General features: G+C 41.4%; 1 protein-coding gene across 2 annotated transcripts in view; it reads left to right on the forward strand.

The window, feature by feature from the left end:
- Positions 1–18,902: 18,902 nt before the first annotated feature.
- TMPRSS7 (transmembrane serine protease 7) overlaps positions 18,903–27,819 on the forward strand; it is a 39,551-nt gene continuing 30,634 nt past the window's right edge. The window contains exons 1-6 of one of the 2 annotated variants that reach the window (XM_032478996.1): positions 18,903–19,010; positions 21,374–21,441; positions 22,525–22,718; positions 24,153–24,191; positions 24,914–25,142; positions 26,427–26,557. In XM_032478996.1, the coding sequence (XP_032334887.1) occupies positions 18,918–19,010; positions 21,374–21,441; positions 22,525–22,718; positions 24,153–24,191; positions 24,914–25,142; positions 26,427–26,557 (754 nt within the window). In that variant the 5' untranslated portion in view covers positions 18,903–18,917. The remainder of the gene's footprint in view (positions 19,011–21,373; positions 21,442–22,524; positions 22,719–24,152; positions 24,192–24,913; positions 25,143–26,426; positions 26,558–27,819) is intronic. The other variant, XM_032479003.1, reaches the window with a different exon arrangement.

Consider the following 27,819-nt stretch of genomic DNA (forward strand, 5'->3'; position numbering starts at 1 on the left):
TATGGCCTTTCTGATAATTCTCTCTCACTAATTCTTCCTGAGGTATTACTAACTAATGTGCTAATGTCTCATTCTATTTTTTCATTTATTTATTTATTCAAAAGCTGTAATCAGCAAAAGCTGTCAATGTGCTGAATGTAGGAAAATGACTAGAAAAATCATCCCTGTCAATCAATCAGTCAAGAGTTTACTGAGTTGCCAATACAGTTAAGGACTTGTATTATGAACTAGGAGATACACCAAAATACAAACGTGGCTCTTAACTGAATGAATTCAGAGCCGAGCTGAACAAACAGAATAGGCTGAATGGCTCCTTGTATCATTAGTTGCTTGTTTAAGAGCCAAATGACCACAATGTTCACTCAGACCCTCTGAAGGAAGACATCTCTGGCCTGAGATGGGCAGGGAATGTTTGCTAGAGGACACTGGACTCAGGAACTTCTGCCATTATGAGACTGTACTGGCCATTTTACCACTTGTCCCAACCTGCCTGGACCCCAAGGAGTTAAAGTAATGAAGAAGAGGCTTGGATTTCAAGACAAATCCTTCCTGGGTGGACTTGAGCAAGGGCCATAGTGATGTGAGAAATCCCTGTGGTACCCATGTCTGGGAATTTTATTCCATCTTAGACCTCTGGGAGGCAGGATTAAAGGTTAAGCCTTAAAGAAAGGCATAAAGTTTGTTTGTTTTCAAGTTACTTTTCAAAAGGCCAAACTCGGTCACCATTGTTAGAGCTCACCTTGATGCGGAACATACAGAACTTTCCATGGTGATGGTTGCAGGTCCCCCACAGGACCAAGATACCCCGTCTCAGCTTCACATATCTGTTACCTCAACCCAGGAGCCAAGATCAAGGTTCCTGATGGTCACAGAAACAGAAAGGCTTGCTAACAACTAGTGACATCTGTAGGCATGCCACCAGGTCGCACCAGGCTGCACTGTGAATGCAGGTCCTGTTTCTGATATGTCAAAGACAGAAAGATGGATTAAGAAAATGTCTGACTGCAGGCAGACAGACTAGGCCAGAGTTCTCTACTTTTGATTCCATCCCTCCCACAACAGCTGGGGCTAAAGCTGGGTCTTCCGTCAATAGAAACACGAAGCTCAGTTTTCACAAGGTCTTGTTTTTTGTTTCCAGGCATGCTGCCATTTTGGTTGACATTTACAGAAAGCTTTAATGATATAATAGATTAGAACACTATTGCTGATAGTGAATTTAATTGCCACGGCCTCAAATTAGCTAAACTGCTGATTTCATCGTAATTGAAATTGACATAATCCTGCTGACTGTGACACTTTCACTGCTATGGTAACAGCACGAAGATAAAATTTTAAATTATAATAGTATTATTGGCAGAAAGCACATCATTCCTGCAAGTTGTTTTGTATACCTAGTTCCCTTGAGCATTTTGAAGGCTAAATTTCTCCATTTGAACAGTCCAGCTCCTTGAATGATATAGATACAAGACCGTGTTTCACATGGGCTTGGTGATACCCTCATGTGCAGATGGTGACTAAGTTTAAGGCCGCTACATGCCCTGAGTAAGGTAAGATTCTCTGCTCCCAAGCATTGTTTAAGAACCACTTCAAATGGCAAGTGACAATGCTTGATAGTTTCTTTACCTATTTCAGCGCCATAAAATAATCTAATGGTTTAATTGGCTCTAGAGTATAGTCAAGTCCATTTATTTAAAAGAGCAGGCTCTTTTCTCTCTCAAATTATAGATCTACTTAGCATGCTATGATTCTTTCTAATTACAAGCAGTGGTGATTGAGGCAGAATAAACTCTAAATAATCATGCAAATCCCATGTCTCCCCAGGGACCCTATTGCGACATTAAAACCACTGGCTAAGGGGGCCAACTGAATTGTTTTCTTCTAGGCCTCCGGTGCTTAGCTTTTCTCCATGTGATATGACATGCTGTAAATTGTAAGAATGGGAATTTTCATGTCAAATAAGTTATTTGCCATGGTATGCACCCAACAAAGAAAAGAAACATAATTAAATATTTTCTAACATAAATTCTTTCTGGAATATATAAGTCAAAATTACCTTGTATTGCAAAAAGTAGGTATGATGTAATCCATACTAGCATCTCTGAGCAATGCTCCTTGAAGCGCATGGAGATTCTAGATGTTGGCTTGTTGTTGTTTTATTATCTTGCTGTTGCTTTGTTAATAACACTGATCTCAACTGATGTTTAACACACTTTACTATCACCCTAGCTTCAACGTATCTGTGCATTGGGCCAGCATAATAATTATTCCCTTTTTAAATTTCAAAACATATTTCCCCCCTTGATAAAACTTTATAAAATATCCAAACAATTCAGGGAGTGTGACACTTCAATCTCATCGTCCAGGATAACCACTGTTCACAGTGTACTGTATATCATCATAGGATATTCAAATCCATATGTAATCAGCAAAACGTTTTTCGAATGTCTCCATCTTCATTATCCCTTTGCAGGGAACTAGTTCCTCTTGGATACAACCTGTTCACCATAAAGCTTCATAGGAAGGGGAGGGCAGATACTGTCTCAAGAAACAGGAGGATGTGGCTCAGGGGGATGTCCTAACAGGACAGGAAGAGGAAGTAGTACTTCCTACATGGAAAGCTCCTCCACATGGAAATGACTGAATAATTTGCCATTGAAAATCCATTGAATGGATGTATCACATTTCAATTAATTGATCCTTTATTGTTGAATTTTGAAACATTTCCAAGTTTCACCACTAAAATTAATGCTAAAAGAAATTCTTATAGATATATCTTTACATTAATTTCCTTAAAATAACTTCCTAGATGCTACATAACCGTTTTTGATTAATACAGTCAAGTCAGATCCACACTGCCAGTTTACACTCACCTGTAAACGACAAGTGAGGCCATTTCTCTACACTCTCACCAGCATTATCACTTAAATGTATATTTGTGAATATTCTGGAAGACATTGTCTGCATACTCGGATGTCAATGGAACTTGATGTTCTTCCTGGGCAGCTGCAAAGGATTTTTATGATTGCTCGGTCTTTGCCCCAGATCCCAGCATTTTTCATTTCTACAAAAGAGCACAGTAAATCCATGAGCTGTTCATGCTTGTTAATGACTCTGAAGTGGACACGGTTGGCAAAGACAGAAGAGCCAACCGGAAAAAAAAAAAAATCCAAAACATGGGACCAGAACAGAAATTATTGTTTCCAGAATTTAACTTGAATGTCTGAGGCAAGAGAATTAAAGCAGAGTGTGAAATTGATTTGTCATTCAGCAAAATCAAAGTTCTGCTATGGAAACGGGCCAATTATATATTCTCAAAATAAATATGTCAACTTTCATGGCCCTGAGCTGAGACCATAAAGCTGTTTTGAAGGGCAAGGGCCCATCTCACAATGGTTCCAATGAGCTTGGGCTGAATATGGCTCTTGCTGCCCTTTAATTAATGAAACAGATATTGAATGGCCATCTGTCAGATAAATTTAAGAATCTATTTTGGTTCCACATTCTTGGACCAATAATTCTTTGGGAGAACATTGCCATCAGTCTTAGATGGGATAAGCTTGGCTCCCGTAGACTGCAAAATGAGAAACTCTGCTGGAGAAGAAATCCTGCTTCAGAAAACTGCAGGGAAAAACAGTGGCCTAGGGGAATTTCACTGCAAAAATATTTATTGAGTAGATACTAAAGACTGGGTGATCTATATAATTCATCTCCTCTAATGCTTATAACAATCCTGCAAATTGAGTATTGACATAACTTTCCAGATCCAGAAAATGAGGATCAAAGAGGTCAAAGGATTGCCCAAGATCTCACAGTAAGAGAGGAAAATAGAATTTGATCTCTGAACATTATGATTCCAAAATTTTATGAAATTCAATGAATACTGCTACATCCTAAACACACTGCTAGGCTCTAAGGAATACACAGGGGAAGATGTGGTCCCTGTACTGAACTAGCACTTAATCTCTCTACAGTAGGAACTCACAGTGAAGAGCTAACCTGTTTATGATTCAGGAAAGCACAGATATGACTGATTTTCTGCTCCCTGCTCAAAGGATAGGCTTAATTCCTTCCTGAATTCAGAGCACCCTTGTGTATACAAGTAACCAACACTTATGGTAGCTTGTTTTACAAATGAAATTTTAACCTATGATTTTTGATCAGAATTATTTCTGCAAAACCATGCAAATTTTATGCAAATCTTTCTTTTTCTTTTGACTCTTTTAATTAGGGCCAAGATTAGGGTAAGGTGGAAGAGGTATTCTCTTGGAGCACAAAAATTAATTATGAGAAGCAGCCTAGTCTAGAATACTGTAAAAGGAATAAGAAAAGGCAAACTAGGTCTTTAGCAATGCCGTGTTCATTAATTCATAGTAATTAATATATTTTATTAATTAATATTTAATATATTAGCCAAGACTTACTGAGCACCTGCTGTACGTCAGGCCCCGTGCCACCCTCAGGGTGTTCGTAAGGAACAGAGACTCAGCTGATGTGGGTTTATCACAAGGATAGTCGGGAAGCAGAGCCCCTTCCCTGAGCAGCCCTGCCTCGCGGCTCTGAATGACTGTGGACAATAATCACTCTCCCAGTCTGATGCCAGCCCAGTGGATAGACTGCATCCATCACTGGTTTGCTAAAACACTAAGGCATTTTATCAGTGAGGCTGAAAAGTCCGTATCTTGAGAAGAGGATTTGGCAGCTGTGGGTAACTGTCAGTTGACGCTATCAAGGACTTCTAGTGACATTCAACTTGCAAAAGAAGTGCAAAAATACCATTTAAGATAAAAAAACTTTCCGGCCCATTGAAGCAAACTGATGCACTGACTGATCACTTAGCAGAGACATCCACCCTTATGCCCTTTATGCTTGACAAGAAAGTGAGAGAATGGCCACAATTGCCTCAATAAGTCAGAAGCACTTAGCTTGTTGGGAAAGGTGATAAAATCCCCCTGGAGGCTCCTGCATCCTGGTGCGAGGCCCATGAATGTCCTCAGCCACATTGTAGAATTCTCAGATGAGATCAGAAACCATGTGATGGGCAGGAGACATCCTGGCAAATAAACACGTATCTCAGATACCCTGAGGTTTTCGGCAGGTCAGCTTAATCAAAGAGCAATACCAGTGAAAAGGAATAAAGTATTAAAAAAAATAATTTAGTAGCCGATGCTACAGAAACCACACACAGACCTTGTACGTGCTGGCTGGAACAAAACCTGAACCTAAAGTTTGTACTTGAAAAAAAAGGAAAAACCCCCTTATTCGACACTAAATAATTGCCCACAATTAGGGTAGAAAATGCTGGAGAGCCAAGATCTTGTTTTTAAGAGAAGGGGTCTAATTCAATTCAGAAATATTCTCTCTTGAGGGTGAGGGGGTGGAGAGGGTAGGATTTTGTTTTACCACATCACTGATGTTTTAATTTGGATTTTAGCTGTGCTCCCAAGCGTCTGATCTTTTACAGAAATGATCAGAACATATAACAAAGGATTTCTCATTCGCCATTTGTAGATTTCATCAAGGCTATTGGGATCTTATTGTGAGCAATTTAGGATAATGAGCAAATAGCTGAACAGTATTTATTTCAGATTCCAGAGTATGTGCATAGCCTCTGGGGAAGTTGGAATGACCAGGGGCTAAACTCCAAAGGAGCTTAGAGCATCGAGCAGTGTGAGAGATGAAATTGGTGAAGAAGCCAGTTCTGCAGAGAGCTGTGTAGGACTTGATTCTGCTAAGAAGGGGATGTTCCCCAGGCCGACTTTGGCCTTGGAACACACATTCAAACTGATTTAATTGCTCCTGTCCCTCTGTTTTCCTCTCCTCTTGTTTTTATTCCTCCTTCTCTTCCCTGCCTCCCTATGCCACATTCATTTTTGATTCATCTGTTTTATTTCATTCTTTCTAATGGTTCTCGTTTTTCATCATCTGTCATTTCCCCAATCCTATACTTTGCATCTGATTAATCTCATTTTAAAGTTGGTTTTTCCAAAGTATTCTTTTGTATTCTAGTGACCTTTGCATAATTTCCAAAATCAATACTTTTTAGTGCTGCAGTTCATTCCCTCATCAAACTCTGAGCTGAAGCTTTGCCAGCTCAGCACGTTCATAGCTTCTGGAGGGTTCTGCCCACCATCTGGACCAATCCAACCCCCTAGGGTCTGTCTGGTAGAGATGTGTTGTAGAATGACTTCTGGACTAGTTTACCCAAGCGCTCCTTAGCCCAACCACATGTTTTGTTTTGTTCGTACTGAATTTGAACATTCTTTACATCAGGCACCTGAAAAGGAAAAAGAGGTCTTTTTAATGTGTCCATTGAACCAAAAAGAAAAGAGGCATTAGCCATCCAGCCCCTTATTCTCCCGTTACTGGCCCAATGCAGGACAATCTCGTCTGAGCATTCATCTCTTGCTGTTGATGTGGCTGCTCTTGGATTATGTACTAACAGCTCCTCCTGGACCATGACTCAGTCATAGGGCTCTATCCTTCACCCTCCTCACCGTGGAGGGAAAAGGAGTCAGAAGAGCATGGCGAGGTTTCAAGATAACATCTAGATAATATGGTTAGAATGCCACCGGCAGCAGCCCCAGACTATGCGCAGGCTGTGGAATTTTTGCAATGCCGTCCAGGAAAGGCAAGTTCACTCTGTTGAGAATGACGAGCCTCCAATGGTCTCCCTATTCCTACCGATCTCCAGGATGTTATGGGCTTGTGTCATTCCAAAAGAGAAGGTGAAGTCCTACCTCCCACAATCTCAGGACATGACTTTACTTGCAAATAAGGATGTTGCAGATTTAATAGGTTAATAGGTGATCAAGGAGCTTGGAGACAGAATATACAGATGACAAGCTAAATAACCAACAAGAGAACATGAGACAGGCCACAAGATAGTGTTTGATAGATTATTATAACATTATTTAAGTGTCAAGTACTGATATGAACAGTAAAGATTTTGAGTTGCAGGAAGAAAGGAGTGCCGTGGGCTTGGGTGGAAATGCTGGCAAGAGAGCTACAAGTAGGGTGTTGAAAGGGGTTAGGATTTGAATAATGTGTTGTGGACTGGGGCACAAATTTAGAAGAAAGGGCTGCTTATAGCAGCCTCTGTGATTCCATGGCATTTTGTTGACACCTTCTTGATAGCACTTATTACATAATGTAGTCAGTGGTTCGCCTGTCTGCCCCGACTCTTGAGAGCTTTTTAAGAGCAGTGGTATATTTTATTCATTAAAAAAATATTGGCACCTGTCACATAGTAGGCATGAAATAACTGTTGAGTAAACAGATGGGTGGGTGGATAAATGGATGGCTAAAGATTGAAACCACATGATTTGACAGAGCAGATTTAGCAGATGTGATGGGAGGACACAAAAAGGTAGCCTGGTGGCACACGGAGGAAGACCTTGAAGGTCAGGCTAAGGGGACAGAACCAAAGGAGACCGGGCTGCCATTGCTAAGGATGGAGGTGCCATTAGAGAGTTGTTTTAGGAAGATTTATTTAGCAGTGATGTGCACATGTGAGGGATAAGCCTGGAGGAGGAACACCTGTGAAGGGAATATTGCAACAGTCTAGATCTAGGGGTTCTCTAAGATGCTCCACGTCATTTCATTTTTCAAAAAGATCCATGTGATGTGATGCAAAGGATTAGGATCAGGCTCCCTGTGAGTCAGCAGGAAAAGAGAGGCTAGGATCACTGTCATGTCATTTTATTACAGGACAAAGGGCAATAGTGTTAAACAGCTGGCTGGCTTCCCAGGCTCCTGCGCAACCTGGTGTTTCCTCAGGATCCACTTCCCGCTGCAGAGACTGCTCAGCGGTGAGTGGTGATCAGATGGCGACTTTGTACGTGGCCATTTGTCATAACAGAGAAAAGTGGATCCTAAGTAGCAGAAATGAACTTCATCTGTGGCGGGAGTGCTGGCCTCTCCTCCAGCTAGGCAAGGACAGAAGTGTCACCCCTACTCCCAAGTGCCTTCTATGCCAGGGGCTCAGAACCTTGCTCATGTGAGGTGGATGACTTGGCCCTTCCTCCAGGCCTTCAGATGTGCTGGGCTCACCTTTGGGACAGAAGGTTGAAGCATCTTAAATGTTTTCATGTGATGTATTGGTATATTGGGTAAGTTATGTGCTCCTAACCATCACTTCAGACTCCAATGGGGAGATGTTTTGCCTCTGATCCAGGTCACCACACACCATCCACTCAGTGGGTAGACACCTGCCCCCCTTCCCTCAGCACAGGGGCCTTTGTTCCTCAGAAAGGAACAGAAACCTCTTCACTGTCTTTCAAGCTGTTTGTAACTGGAAGCACCAGACTACACCTGGCCATTGTGATTGTCTTTGGCCATGTGTTCTGGAATTCAAAGGATTTTGCCCCAGAACTTTCACACCAGTAAAAGCAAAAGGAGATGACTGCAAACTCATTCACCAAGCCTTTATCTTGTTCCCCCACTTCCTTTGCTATTGCCTCTCAAAACCAGAGGCTTATCTGGAGTTTTGACTTCTGGAGATGATCATTTTCCCTCCACATTTTATCAAGAAAAATGTCAAACATATAGCTGAAGAATTCTATAGTGTAAATGCATATACCCACATCCAGATTCCACCATTAATATTTGCTATACTTGATTTATCCGTATCTACCCATCTGGAGGGAGTCACTTTTTAACAACACTTGTCTTGACACAATGAACACATTTTCAGTAATAATCATGAAACAAAATGAATAACGACAATGTCTAGAAAAAATACAGTGAAAAATTTTATTCAATTTTGTATGTATAATTATACAAGCAAAAATAAATTCAACAGAATAAGTGTTGCATACAAAATATTGTACATTGCAGTTCACACTCTGTATAGTTATTTTAAATATAAATAAATCCCAAATGGCCACGTGGAGTAACAGGAATGAAATAACTGCAGTTCTGTTTCTTCATCTGTACAACCATTGTGCTGTTATTGCTTCTGCTGTCTCTCTTGTTTAAGTGCAAGAGTATTTGTCCCACAGGGGTTCTTGAAGAAAGATTCTATCCCCCCAGATAAGCTCAGATGATTCCAAACTGTGAGAAATGTGCTCTCAAAATGAGCTTGTGTCCCAGGGTCCTCTCGTGTGTGAGACGAGACCAACTCTACCAACAGGAGTTCTTCTAGCTAACTTCTACATAACATTCCTTATGTATTAAATGATGAGTAATTAAAATGTGCTCATTTGAAGCTTATGTAGATATTATTAAAACTCGGTTGTAGGCAGCAATTGTCTGAACTTACACCAAAGTTGTTTTTTTTTTCAGAGAGGAGTATTTTATCACCTACATAATTTTAAATTACTGGCCAATGATGATAATAAAATAGTAGACTGTGGTTGGTTTTATGATTACTTTTAAATTCTGTGCACACAGTGCAGCCTCCTGTGATTTGCTGTTCCCACCATTCTTGGTGTCAAAGAGAAACAGAGACACACACTAGTGAAAGGCTGGAAAGACAGATTTTACTCAGGACTTGTGTAATAGGGGAAAGAGATTCAGAATAGAAATTTGCTAATTCCAAATACAGTAAAGACAGCTGGTGATTTATGGCAGACAAGCAGAGTGATGGGGCCAATAGATGGAAAATTACTAAGAAAAAATATAAAGTATTTTTTATATACAGGGGGATTTGCTAAAGGCAGGCCAAGGATTTGCACATCAAAAGTAGAGGATGAGGAACTTGCCCAGATATCAGGGTGGGGGGATCGATCCTCTCTAACCTGACGGCAGGGTTCTTACTGCAGCTGGGTAGGCAGCTGACGTCAGGGCCCAAGGATGAGACCTGATGGTAAAGCGGGCTCAGAGGAGCCTGTGTGAAGTTTGATGTCTTTGTCAGTGCAAAGTGCCCAGGACATACATTTTACTCATACTGGCAAAATGAGTAGTTCTAGAAATAAGGGAAATAATACAGAAAGGATGGGCAACTAAAAAAGACTTCATCTTTAAGTTTCCCAATCTTGTCATTAGAAAGTCTAAAGCATTATTAGTCATTTTTATTAGTATTATTAATAAATAACAAAGCCAGGAAGTGAATCTATACAACATGACACAACATGACACCTTCCACGTCTTTCAGCAGACAGGTTCTCCCTTGCTTCCTGATGACTGGCCCTTGCATGGCATGGAGTTTGTGTCGGGGTCAGCAGAGCAGCGTTTCTCCATTAAAGTGCAATTGATCAGCTTTCCACGGATGCCCAGTGCCCAGAGGGAAGCCCGGCTGTGTCACAGGGACAAGAAGTGCAGTGTGTGGGCCTTTCCCACCCCTGTCTGCTGAGGAAGGTCCTGACAGCAACCCCTCACGGTTACTCTCCTCTTCCTGCCCTTGAACCTAACGCAGGTTGACACAGGAAGAGCAGGAGAGATGGGAACAGGGGACTTTCATCAGAAGGGGCCTGGGTTACTGAGGACTGCAAGAGGAGGCAGAGAAAAAAGGGGGGAAAAAACCTATTGGAGACAGATTTTCACAGAGTGTAGCTGGAAAGTTGAGAGCAGAACTGGAGAGTGAAGCTTCTGGAACAGGCAGGAGATGTGAGCAAGAGAAATGGGGGCGTGGGCATTACTATATATAAAATAGATAAATAATAAGCACATACTGTGTAGCGCAGGGAACTATTTTCAATTTCTTGTAATGAGCCATAATGGAAAAGAATCTGAAAAAAATATATGTATACATAGGTATGTATATATATAACTGAGTCGCTTTGCTGTATACCTGAAACTAACATTGTAAATACACTATGTCAATAAAACATAAGAATTGAAAAAAAAAAAAAAGAAACGGGGATGTGGAGGTTTCTTTTTTTCTTATTGAGGTAAAATTGGTTTGAAACATTATATAAATTTCAGGCATGCAACATTATAAATTGATATTTATATACACCCCAAAGTGATCACCTCCCTAAGTCTAGTTACCATCCTCCACCATGCAAGTGACCCCTTCACCCATTTCAGCCCCGACCCCTGTGCAGTGTGGGGCTTCCTAAGAAGCATCACTGAGGGTTAGGAATTAGATTTTTTAATATTCTTGAGTAGATGCAGGCAAAAATTTAAATGACTTGTAAATATTTGAGGGATGTTGGACTGTGTCCTTGTGAGGCAACCTTGCCTTGAGGCTGGGTTCTGAGAGTACTAACTCACATTAGAGTAACGTTCAGAAATCTTTAGTTTGGGTATGCAAAGCTGACTGCTAGGTCCCTTTAACATTCATTGTATAGCAACGAGGCAGCTCAGTTTCTGAACTGGACCCGGCGGAGGTAAATTGATTCCTTGCCTCTGAAAGCTAGCTTGCATGTGGGAGCCCATCCTTCTCAAGCGAGAATGTGAGGGGGTGAGAACTGGCTTTGAGGCACCTCTAGAAGTTCACATGCAGAACACAACACCTAAAAATGGACAAAGGAAACAGTGATGTTTCATCAAAACCTGCTGATGTGAATGTAAGTACAGAGTGAGACGCCTTCTCTGTTACTCAAATTCCATTTCTTGTTGACCCTGTTAGTAAAATGAGACTGGGTTACTTTATAAAAATAAAAGGGAACAAGAATAAAATACTGTATCTTCCTTTGGTACTTAATGGAGTTTACGAATGTGAGCTTGTTTTAAAGTGCTTACTTGGCAATTGATTTGCAGCTGTTTTTCTAAAACTCCAGGGTAATTGTGCTGATCTCTACACAAATTCCATTTTAAAATTTAATCAGGGCTAACCGAGACTGAGCTTAAAGTGTATAAAGTATAATGTGTTACTGTGCTTAAAGACCCAACCTCGGCCTTGTCGGTCCTACATGGGCTAGCATTTCTGTGTTTCCCTTTTTTTACTTCTTTGGGGGAATGTTTGAAAGTAACTTGACACCGCAGTCAACTCATCCTCCAACAGAATGTTTTTCTCTTCAGAAACAGCACCCTTACTCCTACAGGGAAGCGCATTAAATGAGGTCTGGTCTAGTTCAATTTCACCAGGAGGGATAGAAGCTACGTTTTGCTCCAGGGGTGGACAAAGGTGTTTGGCAAAAAGAATGAGGGAGCCATGAATAATTGAGAATGTACTTGGCCACATATTAGCCCATTCATTGGTAGGATTAAAGATGGGAAGATATGTGCTTTGTTGGGAACAGTGAAGGAGAGTAATAGAGAATGAGGCAACTCTTAGAGGAGAACGCCAAAGAGAGATGATTTCTTTGGAACTGGTGTTCTAGATTCTGGCCTTTAAAAGAATGTGTGGTTAAGAGTTGTTCCGTCACTGAAGCTTAGTTACCCTGACATGTCTAAATCTCTCCTTCAAAGAAGCTAAACTCTCGCTTACATTATTGAAGAATTTACAGCATCAAATGACAGAGGGTAGAGAAGAAAAAAAAAGAAGGGGGAAACAGTTAAATAATGTATTTTTTTTCCTGTCGCACAGAACACTTTGCACATCAGTGCAATAATACCAGTAATTTTCTAATCTGAGGCTTCTGTTTCAGTCTTTATTTTTCAATCATTCTTTCATTTGTAATTGAGAACCCGAGTCACAATCAGTTCGGTGGCTGGCTTTGAAGTACATGCACGTGAGGCAACAGTGAAATAAGCCCTTTGATCCCTGTCCTACAGCCCTACACAAACCAGAGCATCTTCCTTAACGTTTTCTTCTTACCACCAGGTCAGGAAACCCTAATTAGGAAATCAACTCATTTCTCTGAGGAACTCACTTATGTTCTTACTTTCAATCCTGCCTCAGCCCAGAAGACACTGATTGTGGGAGAAAAGCTATATGATACAAGTGCATACATCCCCAGAGCTGTGCACGCATGACTCGAGCCACATAGGAGCCTAACCTTGGGATCTTCAGGTCCTCTGGTCTACACTCCATAAAATTCAGGACTATCCTCTACAGCATCTATGTAGTGGAGTTAGAGAGTTGAGGAAAGGACTTGGGAACCATTTCACTAGAGTTCATACAATGTCTTTTTTCTCTGATTGATCTTCACTATGTGATTCAATGCAAGTCAATTTAGTACGCTTACATAAATAACTTGACTGACTCATTTAGGCCTTTCAGCACTAAGATTCTCCTGCCGGGGTGATTGCATTTCAGCTCTAGACTGCTTCTGATTGATAACTCTTTTATTTTTTGGAAGATATCCAATATCTCAGTTCAGGTGGTCAGTGCCCAAGGGAGGCCACCAGAGAGACGACCACCAAGAAAGCCCATCAGCAAAGCCAAACCCAAGAAGCAGCTCAAGAAGAAAGCTCCCTTCTGGAACATCCAAAACAAAATCATCCTCTTCACGGTGTTTCTCTTCATCCTAGCGGTCACAGCCTGGACACTGCTGTGGCTCTACATCAGTGAGTTAAATCCGTGTGCCTTTGGGGTTAGGGTTTGCCCTGTGGGTTCTGCTCAGCAAGGCAGGCTCAATCTGCCCCTGGGGGGTGTCTGGTAGAATTTTCTTATTTCCCTGACTGATAGCCATTTTCAAAACTGTTGAGGTTTTAAGGAGGAAGAAACCCGAATGGTCGTTCTTATTTCTTCTTTTGCCACCACTGCTCTCTTCCCAGAGGAGCAGAGATGGGGAATAGGATGAGAATGCTTGAGAGCTTTGACTGGTTCAGAAATGTAATGCATTTTTAGCTTAAAAAAAAAAATGAATGGAATGCTAGGCTGTTGTATTTCCTCATCCACCCACTGCCTGTTCCTAGGCAACCTTGGATTTCCAGCTCCCTGAGCTTCATTTTACTCCTGCGCCTGTCTCTCGTTTTTGTATTTCTGTCTATCCAATGGATTACATTTTTGTCAATCTTATTGATCCTTTTGGATAGGAGTCATAACTGAGTTCTTCCTTAGAGAGCACTTACCTGTGCAGCTCAGGAACTATAGTATTTATTGATTCATGCTGGGCTTCCCACCTTATGCATCTTAATATATTTGATGCAAGGTATGTGTACTCTCAAGGATATGGAAATTTGGTTGGAAAGCCAGATTTATAGGCAAAGGATTAATGAATATTGTCTTGAGCTGTTCAGGTCACTTATAATATCAATATATAAATCAATATATAAATTGATCACCTTTTCGTGGCCCAGTGTAAGACATTAGGCATATCAAGATGCGTCTCCTACTTTCAAAAAGCTCACAGATGCACTTTCTACTTTCAAAAAACTCACAGTTCGGTGCTGGAGAGGGAATGTGAGTTGATTTTTTTTCTTTCTTCCTTTTTTTTTTTCACTTGAGCAATTACTTTGCAATCACAGAAGGGAGACATCTGACCCGCTCAGGGATAGAGTCTAGATAAGGCTTCATGAACTGGTTCCTGAAAATTCCTTAGACACATCTTGGGAGGGCCCACTATGAACTGAGCCCCATGACAGGCTCCGGATAGAGCAATAGACAAGAAAGACTCTGTCTTTACAGACTAGTATGGGAAGTCAAGCCAATAAGCAACTAAGAAACACAAAATTACACACAATCCCAACCCAGAACAGGCCAACTTATTTCCCATCAGTTCTCTGCTAGCCCTGAACTGATATGTTTGCACTACCCTAGCATTTCTATGTACAGTTTTGGGACATCACTGTGTAGAGGTAATTTGTTGATTGTGTGAGAATCAGACAAGGGCATTTCAGGAAGACAGACCAGTCTGAGCAAAGGAAAACTGAGAAATTTATGAAAAAGTGAGAATTTTTCAATTAAACAAGAGAGGTTAGTTTTGACACAAGAAATTTGGGCATGGAAGGTGGCCTTGAGAAATGTTAAAAAACAAAAATTAAACCAAGCAAATCTAGTTGGTTGTAGATCTAACTGGCTTTATTCAATGGCTCATGAGTCCGTAACATCCCATCTAGTAAATAAAAGGGCACTCTGAGTGGGTGTGTGAAATGGACCATTTTTTTAGGCAGGAGGGTGGGGCAAGGAAGCACAATAGTGAAAGAAAAGAAAGGATTGTTCAGGGACAGGCCATCTTCTTTTGGGGGTAGGGAGCAGCAGGGCTCTTTATCATGCAGATTACTTCACTAGAGTTGATCTGGACATTTCCAATTGTCTGTTTAAAGGTCACATTCCTGGGAGAGACTGAAATTGCAATTAAGTCTTGGTCTGAAGTCGGTCATGGGAGTAAGTGACTCCATTTGGGGCTTGTGATTTCTTTTTAACAGAAATGAGGTGCACAGCTCATCAGGGAGACCTTGTGTGGCTTGTGCACTGGGCTGAGCTCAGAGTGAGATAAACATAATCTTGCTGAAGGCTAAACTGACCTCTCTTGCATTGTTAACCCCTTGAGAACTTACTGATAGAAGAAGGATATATGTGCTTCTAAGTAGAAGTCTCGGGTTTTGTCGACGGAAATGAAATGCGCAACAGAAAGGTTGAGAGTTATGTTTTATTCGGTGGACGTTTCTGAGGACTTGAACCCCTCGAGCCTGGGATGACAGCCTCTCAGATTGCTCTGAGGGACTGCTCTGCAGAGGTAAGGGAAGAGCCAGGATACACAGGAGTTTTTGCAACAAAGACCAGGTAGTTAGAACATCATAGATTACTGTTAATTAAAGAAAACCAGATAGCTTAAGTTAAGGAATTTAGTGCTTTTCTATGCACGGGAAGATGCAAAGGTCTGGGCTCAATGAAACCCTTCCTTTGATACACACCAACTATCCAGGGCCAGAATCCTGTGCTTTCACATATCTCAGGGTGCACTGTTGCAGGGGTGGCTGCAGAGGCCAGGCTGCCTGCTTGTCTGCATCTGAGTCCCCCAGCTCACTGTCGGAGGTGGCAGTAGTGGCTGACGACTTGAGGGCCACAGTATTCTTTGTTTACTGATATGACTTGCGGTATTTTTTGTTCACACTTTCATTCAAATTTTAAAGAATCTACAGGGAAAAAGAAAATCTAAGAATTACATTCCTGGTAAAATCAGAGATGAAAACTACTATTGCTTTATACAAGGGTCCTAGTAAAGAAAGGTGATTTGTCCAAGGTCACAAAACTTGTCCAGACCAAGTTCATGTGCCTGACAAACAGTGAGGCCAAACAAATCGAAATGTCAGTGTTTGGAGCAGAGAAAGGTTTATATTAAGGACCAAGCAAGGAGAAAGGCAGCTTGTGCTCAAAAGACCACAAATCTCTGATGGTCTGCAGGGAAGAATTTTTAAAGGCACATTTTTGGAAGAGGGCTGCAGTGTGTGTGACTTTCTTCTAATTGGTTGGTGGTGAGGTAACAGGGCTGTGTTTCAGGAATCCCAGCCATTAGCCTCTGGTTCTAACCAGTCTGAGGTCCACTTGCTTGTGCTCAGCCTCGTCACTGTCCTCCACCTGGGTGGGGGCCTTACTTCTTGTAGAAGAGAGATGTATCAGATGGTCATGTACATCCTTTGAGGAGGAACTAGAAACCCGCTTTATTGCTGCACTATTGTTTCTTGACTGCTTTTCATTTGTTTCTGCATCCCCTCACTTCCCTAATTAGTAGCAGTCTGAATCTGCTCTTTGGAACTCAGGGAAGGTCTGGGAGGTCGAAGTCCTTTTCCTACAAACAAGAAATGAGGAACATGGAAAGGTTTTTCTACCCAGGAGGGCCCCATAGGTTCCTGCTCGGTTTTCATACTCCCTTTTCTTTAATACTCCTTCATCTTGAGGTGAGCAGGCGTGGGACAAGAGAAGGAATAAATTTTGGATAGAGACGTTAGTCATGAAGTTGGCAGAGAAGGTCGGTTTTAAGGGGACTTGGTTTCATAAGTCAAAAGAACAAATGTAGGAGAGGTGCTCAGGCCTCCTGCCACTTCACCACACTCCACAGCCTCACTACGCTGCCCGGGGCTAATGTGACCTGGCATGGATCACACAGGGAGGCTGCTTCCTGCTGTTTACATAAGTTACACCTTTTTTAAAAAAATATTTTTAAGGCAATTTTATTGTGATATAATTTCTGTACAATAAACCATATATCCAGAGAAAAAAATAATTAGAAAAGACACATGCACCCCAATGTTTACAGCAGCACTATTTACAGCAGCCAAGACATGGAAACAACCTAAATGTCCATCACCAGATGACTGGATAAAGATGTGGTATATATACATAATGGACTATTACTTAGCCATACAAAAGAACAAAATTTTCCGATTTGCAACAACATAGATGAACCTGGAGGATATTATGCTTAGTGAAATAAGTCAGCCAGAAAAAGACAAATACTATATGTTAGTACTTATATGTGGAATCTTAAAAAAAATAAAACAAACGAACGTAACAAAACAGAAACAGACTGACAGATACAGAGAATGAACTAGTGGTTACCAGTAGGGAGAGGCATGGAAGAGGGGCAAGATACGGGTAGTGGATTAATAGAGTTACAAACGCTATGTAGAAAATAAATAAGATATAAGGATATATTGTACAACACAGGGCATATAGCCAATATTTTATAACTTTAAATGGAGTATAATGCCATTTGCAGCAATATCCATGGACCTGGAGATCATCATTCTAAGTGAAGTAAGCCAAAAAGAGAAAGAAAAATGCACCTTCTTTTTAATGCAGCCATCACTTCTTTAGCATTTCCACCTGCTGGGCATTGTGCTTAGAGACTGTTCTCTCCCTCTCTTCTTTTTTCTCCCTTCTTGCCTGTGAACATCTATTGAGCTTCCAAGCTAAATCAGGCACTCACTACCCTATGTTATGGACTGAAAGACAGCAGTAAGACCTTGTAACAAAAAGGAAAGGCTGAAAGGAAAGTCCCCATCTCCTGAAGCTATTCTCAGGTGCCTGTAGGCAGCTCAGACCCAGCATTGTTGCTGACTGTCTGGTCAGCAGTTTCTGGCCCCACCTGATGCCCCGTCCCATGGCCCTCACCGGGCAGGGTATTGAGCAGGTGTGACCTGATACTGGGCTGAGGACCACACTTTGTGGATGAATTGTCCACGCTCTGCCCAGAGCTGAAGACTGGCCCGGCACCCGGGGCATCAGCCACACAAGTCAGAAAGGGGCTCAGTGCCTGCGGCTTGGTGAAGGGTGAGGGGGCCCTTCCCCCTCCTCCCACTGGGCTCATGTCCCTTCAGAGCTTGGCTGTGTGCATTTCTTACCTCCTTACCTTCCACAGACTCGAGATCTATGAACGTTGTCTCTGCTCTTTTTGGCCCCTTAGTAACTCTAGAACATGTAGAAAGTCAAAAAAGTCTGTAACTGAGCAGGACCCTGTGAGGTCTTCACGGGACAGATGCCTCCCCAACTTCCTCTGCTGCAGCTCCTCTCGGAAGGACCCAGATAATAGTATCTCACGAAAATTTCCTGAGTTTTTCAAATGCTAAAACCCACCACCAAAGGGAAGAAGTTAACTACCTGAGGATGGAACATGGCCTCAGGCCTTCTGGCGCCCAGAGGTTGATAGTGTTGACCGTCCTGTGACCTCAGCATCGGCCAATCAGAGAGTCGTGCACAAGCTGATCACGTACCCTGTGACCCCCCTCCCTTACCTGACCTTTAAGAATGTTTTGCTGAAACCCTTTGGGGAGCTCAGGGTTTTCCTGGGTGTGAGCCACCCCTTTCTCCTTGCTCAGGCCTGCAGTAAACTTTTCTCTGCTGCAAACTCCGGCGTTTCGGTTTCTTCAGCCTCACGGTTCCTCGGGCACAAGAACTCGAATCCGGGAACAGGTCTATCTTTTACCTTTTAATCTTGTTCTTAAGTATTGGCCAGAGCGGATAGAAAGAATAAAGAGGTAGGCTGATTACTGCTGATGGAAGAGATGTTGTTAATTACATTTAGAGCTTCACAGGCTGTGACCAGTAAACTACAAAGCTGTCTAGAATAAAGGCATTTTAGGAGCCTGCACTGACAGAGATCAGACATTGTCTCGCAGCCACACAGATGGAAAAGCCTCCTAACCACCTTCTCTCTTGGCTTACAGGTAAGACAGAGAGCAGAGATGCTTTTTACTTTGTGGGGATGTTTCGCCTCACCAACATTGAATTTCTTCCTGAATACCGGCAGAAGGAGTCCAGGGAATTTCTGTCAGTGGCACAGACTGTGCAGCAAGTGGTGAGGCGATGGGGGGAGCTTGAGAGTCTGGGGAAGGTGAGGTTGGGGGTGGGGCGGGAGGTGGCGGTGGGGGTCACTGTGTTGCAGCTGAGCAGGGCGGATGAAGGAAGAACTCAGGGAAGCAAGGGATTTAGTGCATCTTGGTTGTAAGATAAAATTGCTTATTTGATAGAACTGCTTATTTATTTTTTTTCTGCTGAAAGTAAAACAAAATGTGTCTCTGAGCTTCAGTGTTTCTTATCTATAAAATAAAGGAACTGGATCAAGTGATCTTTAAAATACCCTGTAGTACAGAAGTTACGTGCATACTGATGATTCTTTGACCCATACACATTTATTTCAACCCTGATGCACTGGCATCTCTTTACTTAAAAAAAAAAAAAAAACTTTCATATTGTAGAACTAATACATATGTATTGTAAAACATTTTAAAAAATTTAAAGAAGTATTTAAAAAATAAAATCTTTAACATCGTCTCCAGAGACAGAGCCCCTTTTGATTCTGGACCACGTGGACGTAGGACATAACTGCAATATTGAGGTATTCGTAGATACTCAGTTTTATAATCTGATTTTTTCCTCTTCATATTAGGTTGCATGTTTCTATGCAAGTAAACATTCTTTAAAAAGCATAAGTTTGGATAGCTACAAAGTTAGCAAGTGCTTTTTTATTGGATATTTGTTTCCAATTTTTTTTAAAAGCACAACTGGTCCAATGGAAAGACATCTGTTCCTGGCTCTTGGTACCTGTCGCCAGTTAGAAAGCTTCTGCCAGTTTGCACGTTCACAGTGATGGAGAGGGTGGCCTAGCGGGGGCGAGACGCCTGCGGTGACAGGCACACTGGGGTATAGAATGGAGGAGAACCGAGAGAGAGCAAAGGCTACAGTGGGCATAGCAGCTCTTACTGACCGAAGGCCTCCTATGTACTGGGTAAATCGCAGAACCCTTCACCTTTCCTATATGTCAGTTATTCCTCAAATTAGCCCAAAGGGCTAGACATTTAAAAAAAATTCTCTTTACCATTTTTCCTAGTCACAAGCAGTATTCCTCCTTCCCCACCCAAAGCCATTCCTCTCTACTGCTGGAGCGATCCTTTAAAAACAGTATTTCACCTTCAGTTGAAGGATAAAGTACTGATTCTTAAGAATGGCAGGCAAGCACTTTTCTAATTCTGTCCCCTGATTGTCCCAGTCTCATTTCTTACCACTTTCTCCCCAAAGAAACCTTGTGACCTAAGGCAGTCATTACTTGTGTTATGAATAATCACTGTTCTTGCGTGTTTGGGGGCCCTGATTTAGTGCTATTCTCTCTGGACCCAAAGCCTTCTGTCCAATCTCTACTGAGTGAAATTTCATCCATCATTCATGACCCATCCAGGGGCCTCCTTTTCTGTGAAGTCCTCCCCGGCCTCCTGCAGAGTCAATGCTGGCTTTGAGTAAACCCTGTTTGTATAGTTTGTATTACATTCAATACATTTCATTGCAGTTATTCAACAACCTGCCCAAAGAGGTAGGCATTTTGATCACATTTTTACAGATTAAAAAAGAAAGAACAAAAGAGAAAAAGGAAAAAAAGGAGGCTCAGCAGGTCTAGGTAACGTGTTATGTGTTGCAAGGTGAATTTAGACTCCACAGCCCATTTTTTTTCATGATGCTATATTATTTCTAAGGTTTTTTGGTTTTTGTTTTTTGTTTTTTCTCCTGGTAGGTGATTTTGCCTCTTTGTCAGAAGGGGAATACAGGAGAAGTTTTGGCAGAAGAAATTGGTTTTAGAAATACTAAGTAATGGCAAAATAAAAAAAGGTCAATTGATCGAAATAGCTCTCTTTTGAGCTTCATTTATGGTGTTTTAAAAGCTGGGTGCTTCCCTGGAAACTAGAGAGTTCTGAAGGGGATGAAGACCTGACTGTGGGCACCCTCTGCCCTCTAGTGGCTAATATAGGAACGTGTCCTTGAGAATATAAATTTTCCGTACTGTGCATTGATAAAAAAGAGATTGGGTCAAATATTTTGAAAATGTGCTTAAAGAAGTTTGATTTACTCATTGTGGAGAAAATGAACCTTTGGAGTAGGCAGAATGCAGAAGTTAAGCTTGATTAGGGTGTATAAAGACAACAATAAATGGGTAAAGGTAACTGATGAATCTTCACAGACAGCGGAATGACAGTAGGTAACCCAAGACTGCTACAGAAAGTAAGAATTTATTTGAATTCAAGATACAATGTCTGGGTTTGGCATTAGAGGCTTCTAGTTGGAGTCTTGCTTTTCTCCTTGCTAGCTGTCCAAGCTTGGAACTACAGCACGCTGGGTACCAAGTTCAAGAGACTTTTGACACCTTGGTTCATTTTTTTTTTTTTGTTTCAGTTAAACCTGGTTTATACAACATCTGCCTTTTCCAAATTCTACAAGCAGTCTGTCGTTGCAGAGGTCAGGTAATGAGTGCATCTTGCTTTGGGACTTGTCCGTTCATTGCTGTAAATTCCTTGAAAGGCTGTGGAAGGGCTGAAATAGTGCCATTCTCAAGTAACTTCCTGTTAGCACACTAGTGACCCAATTCTTTGCCAAGCTGTCATGCTGGGTTTTTCTCTTCACTTACTAAAGCCTGCTGTCTCCCCAGAACTGGGACCCTGGACTTCTGCATTAAGGCCACTGGGCAAAATGGCTGTAAACATGGTCACTATATTGGGTGGGGGCAAAAATAAAACACAGGCCAATGTCTCTCTAAACATGTTCAATATGTAAAAATACTGATCACTAGAGATCTTCTGAGAAAAAAAAGGATCCCATGGTCAAATAATTTTTAAGAAACATTGTGCATCGTGAACTGCATCCCACCTTCCCCCACTCTCTATAGATCTGTGGAAATTCACAGATTAAAGGCACTGAGAAGTCTTGGAGTAAAGCAATTTGTTTCTTTTCCTTCACCTTCCATTTCCAAAATTTATGCTTTACAACACTATGTTTTTTTTCCCCCCGTAAAACATGGCAATATTTGTGTAGTTAGGAGCTTCTGCTCCAGGGTCAGACTGAAAACCAAATTAGGCTTGATTCCAAGACTTGCTACTTAGGAGTCGTGTGATTTTTGAGCTGTAGAGGACCTTAATTTCCTCATCTGTAATACTGGGATAATAATAAGACCTTCCTCATAAGATTAAGTGGGATAAAGCAGATGTAGCCCTGTGTCTGGACATGGTGAGGTAGCAGACATTCTAACTTGTTGTTTGTAATAGCAGTGAATACTGAGTGATTTCTGCAGAAATAGTATATTCTCCATAGAGATGCAAAATATACTAACTGTTCTAGATTTGAACCCAGCACAAGAATACACATACCATGGTGCTTTGCTTTTCAAATTCCCTTAATAGGAGTCAATGATTTCCTAAAGAAGGAAATGGTGCTCAGTTGAAGGATGTGCGCATTGGCTTTACCTTGAGGTTATCAGTTGGGTCACTGGCTCCTTAGGAAAGTCCGCTTCCTAAGAGGTATCCCTGAACTTCTTTCTCTTTTCACTGTAGCAGTAACAACAAAGGTGGGCTCCTTGTGCACTTTTGGCTTGTGTTTGTCATGCCAAATGCCAAGGGCCATGTCTTCTGTGAGGACTGCGTGGCTGCCATCCTGAAGGACTCCATCCAGACGAGCATCATAAACCGGACCTCGGTGGGGAGCTTGCAGGGTCTGGCCGTGGACATGGACTCTGTGGTACTAAATGGTGATTGTGAAGTCATTCTTTAAGCTTTCCTTCCTGCAGCACTCCTGTTATGCCCTTATCATAGTCAGTATTGTAATAAAGTGCCATCTTCCCTCAGTATCCATGGACTCCACTTTTGTGGATTCGACCAACTGTGGATAGAAAATATTTGGAAAAAATAATTCCAGAAAGCTCCAAAAAGCAAAACTTCAATTTGTTGCAGGCTGGCAACTATTTACAAAGCATTTACATTGTATTAGGTATTAGAAGTCATCTAGAGATGATTTGAAGTATAAAGGAGGATATGCATAGGTTTTATGCAAATAGCTTTTTAAAAAAATTGAAGTATAGTTGATTTACAATTCTGTGTTAGCTTCTGGTGTACAGCATAATGATCCAGTTATAGATATACATATTCTTTTTCATTATAGGTTTTTACAAGATATTGAATATAATTCCCTGTGCTATACAGGAGGACCTTGTTGTTTACCTATTTTGTACATTACTACACCATTTTACATAAGGGATTTGAGTATCCATGGTTTTGGAATCTGTGGGGGTCCTGGATCCAATCCTCCCTGGATACTGAGGAATAACTGTGTTCTTTTCCCCAATCCCATGGGGCAGGATTAGCTGAAGACTTTGGAGCTTTGTTGATAAAGAAACCTGCTAGATGTTACACACAGTGATTGGACAATAGAATTGGGGTCATATACATGAAACTGAATTTATTAAAGTGTACCCCTCTCTATATTTATTTTGGCTTCATGCATCTTCAGACTAAGGCTCCACAGAACAAAGTCTGGGAGAAGGAACGTGTTGCAGAGGTGTACCTTCCTCGTTTCTTCCCTTGCTGAGACAGAGCCATGCCTGTGTTACATAGTGTGTCCCAATGCTTCAAGGTGGCTTGCTCCGTAGCACAGTCAAAATGCAAATTCCATCAATTGTCTTGACAGTAAAGTGGTTTAATCATTGTTTAATTCAAAACTTATTCAGCTTTCTATTTTGATTTAAATTATGTATATTCTAGGCAGATAGTAGGTGGCTGATAAGTATTTGTAATAAGTAACAAATGAATGAACAAAATCTCTGGTGGAAAATTCTGTACCACATATACTGTTTGAGATACAGAACTAATTATCATGTCTGGTTGCTTTTTTATCTTTAAAAAATGTTTAAAACTTCTTACTATGGGTGATTTCAAGCACAAAAGCTAAGAGAAGAGTTTAATGAACTCTCTCACACCCTTTGCTCAGCTTCAGTAACTGGGAGCTCCTGGCTCTCCTATTTGAGCTCTAAATACCTAAACAACCTCCCTTCCCTTCAGGATTATTTTACAGCAAATTCTCAGGTATGTTGGTTTGCTTTTAATGACTGAAAATACTTTTACTAAGCAAGATTCTAACAAAATGAAATGCTGGGACTGACTCTTTTCTATGTGCTTTTTCGATGCAGCTGGGCTTCGGTCAGATTACTCTTCAACCATAGGATCTGGTAAATTATATCATGTGGTTTCTCCCTCCTCCCATTCCCCAACTGCCTCCAAATCAGTATGCTTTCTGACTGTAGTTTTCCTGTTCAGATGACGGTGTGTATTAGGGCTCTTTCAGTTGCAAGTAACAGATACATACTCAAACCAGCTTAAGCACAAAAGCAGCTTGATTGGCTCATATAACTGGGACATTCATGGAGGAGGCTGGCTGCAGGCATGGTTGGATCCAGGTTCTAAGAGATAAAATATCAGGACTCTGCATGTTTGCTTTCCTCTGTTGAGGCTTTATCAAATGGGTTTTTCCAATGTGGAGGCATAAATAGCCACCAGCAGATCCAAGCTTTGTAATTTATCAGTTTAGCAGTCATGGTGGAAAAAAAAACTCACCTGATGGTTCCTGCAGAAGTCCTGGGGCTGAGTCTCACTGTCTCAAATTGACTGACATGCCTACTCCTGAACCCGCTTTTTTGACTCATTGGTCAGTCTGGGTTGTGTGCCCACCTCTGGACCTGGGGGTGAGTTTAACTCCAAGCAAGCCAGGTTGACAGGGTAGGAATAGTTTCTCAAAGTAAATTCTAGACGCTGTTATCAGAAGAGATGAGAGTGGATTCCAGGCTGGCAAAGACAGCAGATGTCCTCCCTGTGACCTCTTTGGCTCTTTTCTATAAAGATTTCTAGAAAACTCGTTCCTAAAACAAAACCAAACCAAGTGCCGTCTTCACAGACAGAGGCTGCTCTCAGTACCTCTACGCAGAACATCTGTCTCTCCGCTACCCTCTGGAGATTTCTGCAACCTCAGGGAGGCTGACGTGCCACTTCAAGCTGGTGGCTACAGTGGGCCATCTGCTTCGTCTCTCCATAGAGTCTGTCCAGATTGAGGCCGACAACTGTGTCAGCGACTCCCTGACCATTTATGACTCCCTCTTGCCCCTCCGGAGCACAGTCTTGTACAGGTATCACCCAGGCACCCTGGCTGGCGAGTGAAAAGAATTTTTACAACATCTCTTTTTTGCAGTATCTGGGTTCCTTTTGGATTTTTTAAAACCATTTTTGTGTATTCTTATGAGGTCAAAATTGCCCCGTGCCCTGTTTAGCAACACAACGTTTGCTTTTCCCTTGTAGCATGCCCTAGTCAAAATCAGTACAGTGGGAGCTTCAGCTAGTGTTTCTGATAGGTAACAGATGTTTTGTTTGTTTAAATTTACTTTTATTGCAATCACAATGAAGTCTACTATTTCAATAGAATGTGAGAGTATGTATTCTATTATGATTGCCTAGCGTTAGTAAAACAATTACATTTTTTCCTTATTATAAACATAATACAGTGTTCATTGTGAAAGTGAGGTCAATCAGAGAAAATAATGTCGATGACTTTACATTCTCATTACCCAGGATAAATGTTACATTTTTGCATGCATTCTTTCATTCATACATATACACAATTACACACACACACACACATATACATAGACATACCCTAGTATTTCTTTTTTACTAGTAGCTATCTTTTTATAAGTACTTAGTATTTTGATAATCTAATAATGTCAGGCTTTATTAAGAATTTGCTCTTTTTACTCACTGTGCTAAATAGGCATATGAATTATCTTATCATTTTTAATAATGTTTATGTATGCATACAATAGTATTTTATGTACGTATGAATTTATATTTTGGTGGTGAATGCACACATTAAAAATTCAAACCATGTCTAAAGATTTGTACTGAAAAGTTTGGTTTCTTTTAATCATTCCCAGGTGTGTTTAGTTATTATTTCATTTAATCCTCACCTCAATGTTATGAGGAGTACACTGTTTTATCACTACCATTTCATAGTTGGGAAACTGGCATTTATGAAGATTTAGTTACTTCGTTACCCAGAATCTTTCAGCCAGTTATGTGATGGAGCTGAATTTGAACCCAATTTTCCCTGGTGAAGAGCCGGTGACTTCAGCCATTCAATACCTTGTCTGTGCACCTTGTTTGTGCTCAAAGAGCGTCCTCTGACGGCCATCACAGAAAATTCTTCAGTAGTTATTGGACAAAAATTTCTGTACCTATACCAGTGCCCCTCCATCTGTAATGCCCTGTGGTCACTTACTGAAGACCTGGCTGACAGACTCTGATTCACAAGAACTGTGCAAATGGCCCGGGAAATAGGGAGAATTCGTGGTGGATGTAGGGGTCCAGTCCTCAATGACCTATTATTTATGTCCTTTTGTTTGGTTATCTGGTTTCAGAATTTGTGAACCCACAAGAACATTAATGTCATTTGTTTCTACAAATAATCTGATGTTGGTGACATTAAAGTCTCCTCAGATACGGAGGCTGTCAGGAATCCGGGCATATTTCGAGGTCATTCCAGAACAAAGTAAGTCTTCCCTAGTTGAAAAACAGTCATGAGAAACATTTGTTTTGATGGATACTTCAGTCTTACCTCTCCCGAGGCTGTGTTGTAATACTAGTTGCATTAATCAGGACCTTGATTCACGGTCCAGTAAGAAGAGAGAGATCACATTAGCTATTCTAACAGAGAGAATGTAAGATAAACAACTCTTCACTCAGTGTAAAGGTGTTAATTGGGTAACGCAAAAGGCAAAAACAAAACAAAAATGTCAAGTATTATGATGTAACACGTGTAGGAAGCAACTAACACCTGTAGGTATGAAAGAACAAAGGAAAGCGATTTAATGATTCCAACTTAGGGTATGGAGGAGGGTGTCTGTGAAATGAAACTCAGACCTCGGAGAAGGGGGTGCTGCCCAGCTGATGTTGGTGTCTGTGTGTTCAGAGGCAGGTGTTCATGAACTGGGGACCTGGATCTTTGAGAAGAGAGTACCAGGCAGCTGAGCTGGCATCTTTGAGGGAGATGCAATAAAGCGGAAGTTGGAAAAACTGCTAGCAGGATTCACCTCTGTTGCAGGAAGGAAGAGTAGCTGCGGGGGTGGGCAGCACTGCTGGGTGACACTCCCTGGAATAAGAAATTGACAGAAGTCCCATTCTCCTGCCTCCAGGCTTCTGGTCTCCCCTTAGCACCCCCTACTGGCAGAGCCTGTCAGGTAGGAAAGGAGAGAGGGGTTTGCAGAGTCCCAGCCCAGCCTTGCAGAATAGAGTAGAGAGGAGTGGGTTTGGAGGTGAGAGACAATAATAGCTCAGTAACCAGCTCACAGGCTGTCTTCTGTGGGCTCTCATTTATAGAGAGAGTGCCGTCCTGGAAGGTGCTTGTGATGCAGAACCCAGATGATGTAATGGGTTTTTCTAGTGAGCAAAAAGTGCGTTCTTCTGCGTTCTCGTTTTGACTTGGTTTGATGCAAACAGAACAGAATAAAAAGAGACTTCACTGAAACTGTCATGTTTTTGTAATATTTGTTGCCCTGGAAACTGGTCAGATCTTAGAGGTCACATTGTCCTTATGAGCATCAACAAAGCTAAAGGGATCAGAATGAGAGATGGAAGTGAGAAGGGAAGGGAATTTGGCTTAAGTAGATGGTAAGAGCCTCAGGTTCATCTATATTTTAGGCCAGTGGCTCATTTTGATAGGTTTTCTCTATCAAATTATTACAAAACCAAATATAAAATAGATTTATTGTACAAAATTGAACTAGATATTTGAAATATTTTTAGGTCAAAACT

This window comes from Camelus ferus, chromosome 1 (assembly GCF_009834535.1).
Source record: "Camelus ferus isolate YT-003-E chromosome 1, BCGSAC_Cfer_1.0, whole genome shotgun sequence".
Taxonomy (NCBI): Eukaryota; Metazoa; Chordata; class Mammalia; order Artiodactyla; family Camelidae; genus Camelus; species Camelus ferus.